The sequence below is a fragment of the Cibotium barometz genome, chromosome 6 (assembly GCF_041138505.1).
Source record: "Cibotium barometz isolate CiBa-2024 chromosome 6, ASM4113850v1, whole genome shotgun sequence".
Taxonomy (NCBI): Eukaryota; Viridiplantae; Streptophyta; class Polypodiopsida; order Cyatheales; family Cibotiaceae; genus Cibotium; species Cibotium barometz.
In genome coordinates, this window is record NC_141051.1 from 37,487,243 (window position 1) to 37,500,093 (window position 12,851).

General features: G+C 37.2%; 1 protein-coding gene across 1 annotated transcript; it reads left to right on the forward strand.

Annotated features, from left to right (window-relative positions):
* Window positions 1-7,135: 7,135 nt before the first annotated feature.
* LOC147637709 (Sec14p-like phosphatidylinositol transfer family protein) lies at window positions 7,136-12,326 on the forward strand. The gene is made up of 6 exons (XM_086799540.1): window positions 7,136-7,510; window positions 10,889-11,147; window positions 11,315-11,351; window positions 11,539-11,644; window positions 11,768-11,878; window positions 12,009-12,326. The coding sequence occupies exons 1-6, from the start codon at window positions 7,430-7,432 to the stop codon at window positions 12,138-12,140; spliced, it is 726 nt and encodes a 241-aa protein (XP_086655666.1). The 5' UTR covers window positions 7,136-7,429; the 3' UTR covers window positions 12,141-12,326.
* The last annotated feature ends 525 nt before the right edge of the window (window positions 12,327-12,851 follow it).

Here is a 12,851-nt window from a genome sequence, read left to right on the forward strand (position 1 = left end):
ATTTCTTGTTTGCTTTTGTATCTGTTTTATGAATATTTTTTCCTTCTAGACCTAGTTAGAAAACTTTAGCTCCTAAAAAGAATTTTAGATACAGTGACCTAACTAGAAAGATCGAGACAAGATTAGTAAAAGTTATCTTCAAGATTTAGTTGCCCAAATTCAAATAAAAATGATTGCTAGACATTTCATAGAAGATTAAGACCAATTTGAAGATTCAAGAGAACCAAGCAAGTTTCTCTAGTCTTTGATTCAAGTTATTGCTTCACCAACGAATTTAGTGATGATGAGAAAAGTAAAGAAAAAGCTCTCAAGTGACTAAAAACCAAGCTTAAGTTGTATACCAATCACAATTACGAAGTTTATACCAATTCAAGTAAAGTTTTGTCTAAATTTTCAAGTGTTCTAGTTTAAGATCTATCCAAGTACAGGATTCTTTCTAGACCAAGAATTACTCTAAGTCAAAGATATATTCAACCACAAGATTTAAACCCCTTAAGAACAAGATTTATTCAAGAATTGCAATTATGATTAATTAAAGACTAATCTCTCAATTTTTGTCCATTCAAGTATTTTTAATCTAAGCCAAGATTCATTACTAGTATATCAAGTTCTTGCTATCAACTAAGGCGCAAGATGTCTATATTTCTTCAAGTTCTGATTTCAAGTTTAAGATTAAGCTTAAGATCAAGATCCCCTTTAGATTTCATTGTTTACAAGTAAGATTCACAAATTCAAGAATTATAAACCTATTCAAAGACTATAATTTTTGAATTTAGTTAATCAATTACAAGATTAAGATTAAGATAAAAAACAAATCTCGAGAATTCATCAAGATTAAGATAAAAAACAAATCCCGACAATTTAGTTAGACAATTACAAGAATAAGATCAAGAACAAATCCCCAGAATTCATTAAGTTATTGACAGTAATGTAAGTGATTATTTTTTTCAATCTTAAGTTAATAAGAATTTCCATTTCGACCTAATGTATTTTTGGAATAAGACTTGTAGTCTAGTTTTGAGGATAGAGAAATGTTATGTCAGAATGAAAGTTTCAGAGGGAATTAGCTACTCCGTCTCAAACTTCTGTTCTTACGGTAGTGTCGTGTGGAATTAATCTATGGTATGGGACATTAGATTGGTTTTACATGGCTACACCAGACGTATCTATGTCTTCTATCTTTCACCAGTGAGTGTTTGTATGTGGAAGGTACCTCTGTGGTATGGGACCCTTAGATCCTTTTCACATGCGTTCACTAGTTTGGTTTTAATTTCAGAAATTGTTTGATACTCATTGATTGCACAACTGAGGACAGTTGATTCCCAATAGGGGGGACTCTTATGATCCATGTTAATTAAATATCTTTTGACATTCAAAAACCATCCTCAAGAAGATGCAAAATGGATGCCGAGAAATTTTTCCGAGCTTATCCTGAGATCCTTCGTTCTTTTCAAACCCAACAAACCTGCCTTTGGGCTTTAATAAATTCAACACTAAGGTTATAAGCTATGCTTGTAAAAATAAATGTGATGCACATTAAGAAACATTCTCCTCGATATTATTTATCAATCCTCGTAATCTTTATTACCTGAAAATATAAGCCCAATTAATGATTAAATTAATCCCACAAATATTAAACAGGCACAAACCATAACCAACTCATGACTACCAGGCGTAAGTACTTCCAGGGATCACCTTGCCAATACAAACCTAACTAAAATAATCATAGACGGCCCCAAGCATACGTCATATACCGCACGTATTAATATTTATAGTGGTGTCACCCACGATATTAACCTAGCCGGCATGACGCAAGAGTAACCTAGGCGTCCCCAAATTACTCAAGAGGGAAAAAATAATATTCTTAAAGAGAACTTAAAATATATTCTCATAACATCCCTCTTGCTTGAGTTTGCAATTGTCCTCAATTGCAGGTTTGCTGGGTTTGAAAAGAACGAAGGATCTCAGGATAAGCTCGAAAAAATTTCTCGGCATCCATTTTGCATCTTCTTGAGGATGGTTTTTGAATGTCAAAAGATATTTAATTAACATGGATCATAACAGTTCCTAACAACAATTAGCCCATGTTGGTAAGGGGAGAAAGCATATTTGACATTTAAAAAAACATGAGTTTGCTAGGTCAATATTAAAAGGCATGAGTTTGCTAGGTCAATATTAAAAGGCATGGCATAGAGCCCTCCAAAAAAGGTGGCTCACATGTAGGCATTTATATTGTTGAATAAGAGGTTTTCGCACAATGGGTACATTAATAAGATATTCTTTTTCTTTGTATGGACTATTTATTTGACATGTCGTAATACCGAGTAGTCGTTAGGCAAGAGCGTGGAAGCCTATTCACTTTCAAACATATTGGTTTTGCACTAGTTTTAATCAAGCTAACTATAGATATTTGCACATAATTTTTATGTTGAAGACCTTAGAAGGCTCATAAATGTGTGTAGATAAGGATAAGATATTTTCTCATGATTTTTATGTTGAAGACCTTATAAGGCTCGTAAATGTGTGTAGATAAGGATAAAATACTTGGACTAAGGCAAAGCAAGACTCTTTTGGGGAGTTATGCATTCTTTTTTGGTGACTATAAATATTGACACCTTATGCTTTATTTATAATGTGAAGCCTTTCTTTAAAGAGTCTTATGCTTTATTTTTAATGTGACGCCTTTATTTAAAGAGGCTTGCTTAATTCTTAAGGCAAAGAGGAATCTATGGTTTTTTTTTCTAATTGTTTTCATTGAGTCTCTTTTTCCTCTCTTGATCTTCCTTTCCATATCCCAAGCTACTATATATCTTGTGATAAATTAATGTTAACACAAACCCCATCACAATAAATTTGTGTTATTAAGATTCTAAGAGTTGATTTTAGGTATGTTACATCACACTCTTACAACATATCTACTATATGCAAGGGTTAATTTGAATGCTAAAGGGGTTTGCAGTCACTCAAATCAGAAGAGAGATAATTTTAAATTGATTAAAATGAACCCTGTTAGAAGCTTTGTGAGGTGGTGAAGTTAACCCCTAGTACTTGGAAGAGTTATGACCTTGAAAAATTTCATATTACATGGAAACTCACCCTAGGGAGCCCACACCCCACGACAAACCAATTGAAGCCCTTCTTTTACTTGGTTGCCATTGTAGGTCTCAAGGAGATCACATCATTTATCTTTAAGAATGTGTATGGTTTATATTGCATGACAAAGTTTGGCATGACAATAGGAAATAACCCCTTATGCCCATTTTTTAAATTAAATTAATGGATTATTACCCTTATAGTATGGTGTTGTATCCTTGTAACTAGTTCCTAACATTTGAATAGTAACACCAAAAGCTCATGTAAGAGGTTCTCTTCTTTGTACAAGCAGAGGCTATGCTTCTAAAGATTGGCCATCTAACAAATTGTTATAAAGGATGTATGTGAAAGAGCTAGTATGGTTTTGAACAATTGAGAAGATGTCTATCAACCACAAAAGTCTATTCCATCTACGAACATTTAAATTGCATAACAAAAAAGTAGGCCGTAGAGTTTTTAATGATTGAGAAGGTTTTTAGATTGAGAAGATATCCGTTAGCCACAATAGTCTATTCCATCTTAGAACATTTAGATTGCATAAAGTTTGGCATGACAATAGGAAATAACCCCTTATGCCCATTTTTTGAATTAAATCAATGGATTATTACCCTTACAGTATGGTGCTGTATCCTTGTAACTAGTTCCTAACATTTGAATAGTCACACCAAAAGCTCATGTACGAGATTCTCTTCTTTATTACCCTTACAGTATGGTGCTGTATCCTTGTAACTAGTTCCTAACATTTGAATAGTCACACCAAAAGCTCATGTACGAGATTCTCTTCTTTGTACAAGCAGAGGCTATGCTTCCAAAGGGGTACAAGTTCATGTAAGAGGTTCTCTTCTTTGTACAAGTAGAGGCTATGCTTCTAAAGATTGGCCATCTAACAAATTGTTATAAAGGATGTATGTGAAAAAGCTGATACGGTTTTGAACAATTGAGAAGATGTCTATCAACCATAAAAGTTTATTCCATCTACGAACATTTAAATTGCATAACAAAAAAGTAGGCCGTAGAGTTTTTAATGATTGAGAAGGTTTTTAGATTAAGAAGATGTTTATCAACCACAAAAGTCTATTCCATCTATGAACATTTAAATTGCATAACAAAAAAGTAGGCTGTAGAGTTTTTAATGATTGAGAAGGTTTTTAGATTGAGAAGATGTCTGTCGCCACAATAGTCTATTCCATCTTAGAACATTTAGATTACATAAAAAGTAGACTGTAGAGTATACTTAATGTTGCCAGAGCTATTTTTAAACAAGATAGTTACTTTTTAGCAACTTATGTCTTCCCAAGTGAGTTTGGGGTCTAATATTGATTTGTTAAGATATAGTTGTCACTTTTTTAACAAAAATAAAATTTAGTGAGTTTGGGATCATATATATATATATATATATCAACAAAATTGGTCCTAAAAGCCTTTGAAGGAAGATACATCAACCCTATAGTTGTAAGTGCATTTTGAGGGCTACATCTTCTTTTGAAGGTAATTTTTATATCTCCTTCAAACCATTATGCTAACTTATGAATTGAGCCTTGACCTAAGTACCAATAAAGTTGCACATTTAATAGCCACCCTCCACAGTAAATGTGCCAATAAAGCTGTACATTAAATGTACCAATAAAGTTGCACATTAAATGTACCAATAAAGTTGCACAATTAATAGCTATCCTCCAGGGTAAATGTGCCAATAGTTGAGCCTTGATCTAAAATACCTACCCTCTAGGGCAATGTGTTGATAATTGAGCCTTGATTTAAAATACCTACCCTCCTACTAATAAAGCTGCACATTCAATTGACTTATGAGCTCCTCTTCAGCTTGTTCTTCTTACCATGTGCTTAAGCCAATTTAACTCATAAGCTTTTAATACAAATCTAGGCTTGGGCACTTATGATTATCACAATGAAAATAGATGAATGCTATTGAAGGGTAAACAATTGAGCAATTTATTAAAGTAGCCCCCACACTAGTAACCCATAAACTTTCAATACAAATCTAGGTTTGGGCATTAATGTTTATAACATTGAAAATAGTTGAATACGTTAAAGGATAAACAACTGAGCAATTTAGTAAAGTAGCCCCCACACTATTCATATCGCACACTTATCTCCTCAAAGAAAGATCTATCAATACTTTGGTGTGTACATATGTTACCAAACTTTACCACAATAAGTGTTGGCAAAAAACCACACAAAAGGATAGTTTGTCCACCTAACACCTATATTACAAGCAATATTATATGCCCATCTAATCAATACATATGAGCACCTTTTCTCATTGGGTTTACACATATAATCAATACATATGAGCACCTTTTCTCATTGGGTTTACACATATAATCAATACATGTGAACACCTTTTCTCATAGATGATTGTTGAAAAATTAGGGGAAATGAAAGAGAAAATTAGAATATAAGTTGTAATATTATAAATCATAGTTTGTTAGCACCATGAATCACGACACACCTATTGATTCTAAATTTCTAGGAGCTTTAAAGCTAAGAATTTTCTTTGATGTTTAACATAAAGTTAAGTTATAATCATTATCACTTTCTACTTGACCTCATGAGACGCTAAGGCTTTTACGTGTTGTAAAACTACTATACCCATGCTGCATGTCTTTCATATAGAAGTGAGATATTGGATGATTTACAAGTTACCAAGTTACCATGTGTAAGATGGGCACTTTAGAAATTGTGTTTGATTGTTTGTATACCAGATAGGGCGCTATAGGAATCATATTTGATGAATGTGTTAATGAATGGTGACTGTCCATAAGGGTAGCTCCATACTATGTGTGCCTTCTAAACTCCCATGCTAAAAAACAATGGGATGAAATGTCTGAGTTTTGATGAGAGATTTTGTGTGTGTGTGTGTGTGTGTGTGAGAGAGAGAGAGAGAGAGAGAGAGAGAGAGAGAGAGAGAGAGAGAGAGAGAGAGAGAGAGAGAGAGAGAGCACTCAATGAGGGAGAGCTTTTGGGAAAAGAAGTGAAAGACAACTCAAGCTTTTTTTACTTTTCTTCTAGCTTTACACTTCAACTTGAGTTACAAAGTTCATGGGCTATTTGATTCTCACAATAGATGATGTAAGCTAGACAAAATGATATATTTTTTTCACTTCGCTTGCACTTTTACTTTTCAACTTCAGGTGCAAACTCATGGGCCTGTCAATATTCAACATAGTGGTACGCTAGACAAAAAGTTTTAGAAGAGATAATCAAACATTCCAAATAACTTTGAATTGTTTGACCTTTGGAACATAGTCCTATAAAGATTACCCAAAAAACTATCTCTACCTTTACCAAAATCCTTATCATCATGGGGATACATATTGCCACATATCAATAAAACCATTTTTTTTCAATTAATCAAAAGAAGGAAAATTAATTAAATCTATAGGTTTTCATTATGTGAGTGGTGTATACCAATAATGGTTTCATGCCTTAAACGAGCTACAAAAATCTGTGGTTAGTTTTGACTAGTGAAAATACACTATAATGCCATTACATATGGCTACTTGACACATAAGCTTTTAGGTGTTTGGTTGATATGCTTGAGGTTATCGCTTCAAACCCTGCTGGCTACCTCGAATGATGCTGGCTACCTTGTAATGTTGTCCGTGGGTGTGTGTGGTGTTTGTAAAAGGACATGTGGGGCATTCAGAAGAGTCCTCTCACATCAATTAAGAGTTAGTTGCGCATTTTTACATTAAAAAAAAGATGAGAAAGGCACAAATCACGCACGGCTAAAAAGCATCCAGGGTGAGAGTCAGTGGTTTGGTAGCTTTGTTCTCCCTTCCAAAAAAAAGCAACGATGCGAAGTATGGGTAGAGTGTGGGGTAGTCTTAAAAAGCAACCGACCATTTTTCTAGTAAAAGGAGGCATCAATGACTCACTTCCCAACCGATGGAAAAAATGAAGACACTTAAATCTAACCGGTTTTCTAACTCAAAACAATGAGATTTGTAAGTTGAAAACTAAAAATGATAAAAATTGAAGGGTTTGCTTCAATTAAAAAAAAATTGCACAACTAATTCTTAGTTGATGAGAGGACTCAGACCTTTGTTGATTAAGGATTTTTTTAAAGATTTGGTCAAGGTCTCTCTTTTTTTTTTTTTTTTTTTTTAGCACCCTACCTTCCCACAGCATCTTCCGTGTCTCCGTAAGTCTCCCCGCTTCTTTGCCTCGCTGCCACGGGCCGCAGTGCACTGTTCGCCTCACCTACCCCCCATTAAATAAAATGGGCAGCAGCAGTAACTGCCAGACAAAGCCGAAGTCCTCCGCTTCGGAATTTCACAGCCCACATCCTCGCTCTGTGTAGAAAAAGTTTGCCATGGAGATTGCGGAAGGCGATGAAGCCCAGCGCATCCAGCTGCTCCGATCTCGCCTTCTTGCAACCGACCCCGACTCAGCAGTAAGTTTTCTCTTAACTACACCCCTTGTTTGTTCTAAGCTAGGACCTTAATTTCACTCAATTTCGCCGAATCCTCATCTTCATCACCATACTGCATTATGGGTTTCTATCTTAGATACCTTCTCCCCTTCCTTTTGGCTACATGAGCCTCTTCCCACCTGCCTGTCAGCTTCAATTCTGGAGTTTCTATCTAGCCTGCTGCACCTCATGAATAACCCATTCAAAAGCTCCGCCAATTGAAAGTACCGTGCTGCAAATTCAAGAACGTTTTTTGGTACTTTTTTTGACGCTTTGCATGAAGAAAGTTTTGTGGGTTGCCTTCATGTGGAGGCTCTAGGGCTTGAGATAGCTGGGTGGTAGGTTGTGGAGGCTTGAGCAGCCTAGCTGATGAAAATAAAGAGGAACGGTTTGCAAGGAGAAGAAATCTCAGCAGGTGGCTATGAAAGCCTGATTTCAAGGTTATGGAGCTTGAGGGAAGGTATGGGGACTTTGAAAGCTCTGCAAGCAATGAAAAGTTTAGAGTGATGGATGACCAAGAGGTTCCACTAGATTTGTCAAGAGTAGTGAAATTTTAGACGAATGCATGAGATAGAGCACATGTAGAGAACTTAAGGGTTGACTTGAATAGGTAGAGTGCAAGAATGCCTTGTGTCCCTAATCTCTCCAATCTTTTTAGAAGATTCTACAAACTTTGGGAGTTCTCTCGGAATTCTGTATGCTGCTGCGAAGTACCTTGCCTTGTTGCAGCTCATGTCTCAGACTTCATATGTAAGGAGGGAGACATAAGCACCTTTGTGTGGGTATATGGTGCTGGAAATCAGATTCCTTTTCAACCTTCTTTTGAGGTGAAAATGGAGTGGATCTTTCACCCTCACGGAGCTTACTGGCAACTTCCCTTGGCAAACAGGGAGCTTATAGATTGGACAGCTTTTTTAACCTCTTGGGGATTCTGCTTATGCAAATCTGGGTATTGGATTGTATGTGTAGATTTTGAAGGGTCAGGCTACAGTGCTTCTTAAGACGACATTTCCTTCCTTTTCTAAGCATAGCGCTTGGATTGTGAGTAGAAGAGGGCACTTGTTAGAGTTTGGGATAGAACATGGAGATGCTGGACCTTATTGCGTTTGTAGTGGGTCCCCAAGGGATGCCCAGAATGCCTTGGTGCCACACCCCTCCTCCCTCTATCCCTCCTTTCTAGCACTACAGAGTTTGCCTAGGCAGCAGGATGGCTCACCACTCTTTAGATGCATCACGCCTCTTGGTAGATCTATGGAGCAGCCACAGCCCTTGCAAGGGCTTTACTTTTGTGGTTATAAATTTAGGCCTTCCGGCAGTTGGTTGGTGAGATCTGCCCATACCCAGGCTTGCAACCATGGTTTGGCATACATTGCATTGCTTATGGGATTGCGTGTCTGATCAGGAGATATTGTGGATCATTTCCTGGTTGACAAGGTACCCTTCTTCTTTACCTGGAGTTCCATAGTTTGAGGGTGAAGAATTTGTTTTGGGAATGATTGGAGTGGTTGAGTCCTATTGATCTCTTACTGCGTATGCTCCATTGAGGTGGATTATGTGATTTTTTGTAGCAGATGATTTGCCAGCTTCATTGCATGGCATATTTGGTGAGTGAGGTGCATGGAGACCATAGATCCCGAGTTTGCTCTCTTACAATTTTTAAATCACTTAATGCAAGACACTACCTTGAGAATCCTTTGCCTTCTGCCAAGTATCTTCCTCTTCACTCAATCAAGGTACAATTTTGACAAACAAGATTGGACCAGCACCTTTTCACAAATGCTGGTAAGGTTGACTGTGCTGTATGGGAACTCTCTCCCAAGTCCTTTCATCATTTTGTTAAAGAAAATTGTTTTATTTTATGTAAGAGTTCTAACTGATTCCAGAGAACTTGAGAAGCTAACCATCACCTGTGTCAGGTCTACAAGTTTGCAAAGTGATGATTTTCTAGGAAAGGTACTCAAGAAGAAGTGATTTGCATTTCTTGTCATGGCCAAAAGTTCTGAACTCTCTTCCTGTAAGTTTTGAGGGAGAGAATATTTAGAATGTTACAGAAGCTTCTTAGCTGTATGACCCTGGTTGTCACGAGTCCCATATCATAGAAAGTTAAAATGAAGGCTTTTGTTTCTTTTCCCCCTTTTAGGCTATAGGGAAACACGAGGTAAAATGGAAAATGCCAAGATGGTAAAATTTGTGAGATGTAAAGCCATGCCACGTGTCTGCGTCAATCTAGTACATTAGGTTCTTTCTAGTGAGCCCCCTTCCATCTCTTTATTATGTCCAAACTGTCTCTTGGCAAACTAGGATTAACTATCTGATTGTTGTTTTGGCACACACTACAGCCTCTCCAAAAGATAACGTGTGTAAAATGCAGGTAGCTGATTTTATGTAATGCATAAATTTCTGGAACAATTGGTTTGCTATTGCTTGCCAATATTATGGATCAAGGGAAGGAAACTTTAGGAAGAAGTTACTTTCAAGACATGCATCCAACTTCAAAAGCAAGGTCACCAACAAAAAGAAGCATGTGTGGATGAAGTAAATGTGTAGCAAAAGCATGCCATTTCAGCTTGGAAGTTGTCAGGGAGCTTGACGAAAGCAGTTATCTTAACATACAACAAAAAAGCACATGAATGGAATAGACAACATGCAAACTGAACAGTCATCCACACTTTGACTCCGGCATTGGGTCCCAATGGCCAGGACTGCTCCTTTCCCTAATGGAAGAGAATGGAAATACACGGCGAAACATGGCTGGAAACTGCAAATATCTCACTGTCCTCCTTGTGCATAGATAGACCAGGACCTTGAGAGGTTTTTTTCGTCTTCTCCATCAACTCAACAATCGCGTCTGTCTGAAATTGCCCCCTGCAGGAAAGACAACCTCATTTGCTGCTGCTCCCGGTTTTGGATGCTGGAGTGGAGGATGATGATGAATGAGGGGGGATTGGGGGCCTATCTATAGGAGGAATACTCTTCCTACTGCTGGTCCAATGGTTGGCCAGCTTTAGGGGCCCTTAAAGTAGGGATGTTTCACATGGCCAGCCCTTGCTGGGTCTACTTTTGGCTGCTCCAAGGCTTCCCAGAAGAAACTCCAAGGTTGTCCTACCTGCACCATGATGAGTTGCTACTGATTTTTCCCTGACAGTAGTGTATTTTAGGCCTTACTCGTGTGATTGAAGGTTACTGCCCCAACCTTATCTCTTGTAGCTAGTCCTGCATAAACCAGCTCAAACTCTTGGCAAAACAGTGATTTTTGTGTTTCACCGTTTTGTTTTGTTTGTTTTTTCTAGTGTTCACATTATTAATTGCAGCCTTGACCTCAGCTTCTGCCTTATAATGAGAAACTGTGATGGTATTCAGGGCATTGATGATGCAACTTTAAGGCGGTTTCTGCGTGCCCGATCTTTCAACGTAGAAAAAGCCTGCAAATTCTTACTGCAGCATTTAAAATGGAGGCGTGTGTTTGTGCCCCATGGTTGTGTTCATGAATCCGAAATTCCAAATGAGCTGAAGAAAGAGAAGATATTTCTTCAGGGTGTGGACAAGAAGGGACGCCCTGTTGGGATAATTCTTGCAGAACGACATGATGCTTTTGTACGAGATCTGGAGGAGTTCAAAAGTATGAAACTTTTCCACTTCAAACATTAGGTTCTTATAAAAAGTTGATCATTAAGGGAGACTACCCAAAGGATCATATAAATTATCATGATACCAACATTTTTAGCTGAGAATATCATATTTCTTCAATACATCTAATTATTATGCATTATCTACCTGTATAAACAGGGTTTGTTGTGTACGGTTTTGACAAAGCTGTGTCAAGGTATAGTATTCTTGGCTCGAGAATTATTTGTCAAGCACTTTTTCCTTGTCGTAACAAATTTTTTTGGGGGGAATTGGCAGTTTGCTGATAGCTTGGTAGCAAATTTGGGTGGGATTGTCATTAGCTGGCACTTCATTAGTAACTATGGAGGGCATTTGATTAGGCTTGTTTTCATCTCTCTATACAGCCTCTCAGGAGATCAAGAGAAGTTTGTTTTAATAGCAGACCTGAAAGGATGGACCTATAGAAACATGGACATCAAAGGCTATCTTGCAATTCTTGAAATATTGCAGGTATAGACATCAAAGGCTACCTTGCAATTCTTGAAATATTGCAGGTATACTGGATGTACAAGCTTCACACTCATTTTTCTTCTTTATTGACCTACTACTTGTGACAAATGCTCCCTTGTGCAGGACCATTTCCCAGAGCGCCTAGGAAAGCTCTTCATGATTCATGTCCCTTACCTGTTTTGGGGAGCTTGGAAGGTTGTTTACCCATTCATAGATCCAATTGTAAAAGAGAAGGTAACTTTTGTACAAAAAAAAACTCTGCAAACCTTAAGGGGAAATTATCTTCTCTCATAAAGCTAACAGTTTCAGAAGTAGCAGCTGTTTAGAGGAGTTTTAGCTTACAGTGAAGTGCCCTCGGTTGCAGATTGCCTTTGTTGAAGATAAACATCTCAAAACCACCCTGTTGAAGGATATAGATGTATCACAACTACCTGATATATATGGGGGTGAACTAGCCCTTGTACCAATACAGGGTATCAATCACATCATATCATGAAATAGCCACATTTAGGTGTAATTCTAGAGTCAATAAGTCTCTCTTTATTGACTTTCTCAAGTTGCTCTAATGGAAGGGCATAGTTTTACCACAATTATTTCAAGTGTAAAGGTTGAATGTGCCTTTTACGAGTGTAAGACATCGAGTTTGTATATTAAGGAAAAGATTATTTGTGGCTGTTCTAAACTTCTGAATATTTTCTGACAAGAAAATTCCAATTGAATGTTCAGTATGTTAAAGAGCATATCTCTTTCCCACCTTGAAAGAAAAGTTCTCTTTCCCTTGTATGTTTCTGATTGTTCTAAGTTTTCTTAACTTACGGCCTCATCTTAATTTGAGGTTATATGTAATAATTGGGCTGTCATGGTGTTTTCTTGTAATAGCACCATGTGGCTAGTCAAGTAGGTTGGTTGCTTCAATTGCATTTTTGGGAACCTTCTTGAGATACCTGGACCAAATAAGGCATGCTGTCATTTTGATTATATGGGACCTTTGACTTTGTTTTAATCTGCTTCTTAATATGTAACTTATTGGGCCTTCTCCCTAGGTTGTAGCCGTTAGGGTGTTCACACTCTCTGGTCTATATTGTATGTAGTCTTTGCTTCAAGTGCTATGCAATTTCCTTGTGGGCATTTGCAAGGCTCTTTAATTCTTATTGCAATTAAATGCAGTAGAGTTTCAGGTAAACAAGCAAGCAAATAATATTAGGAG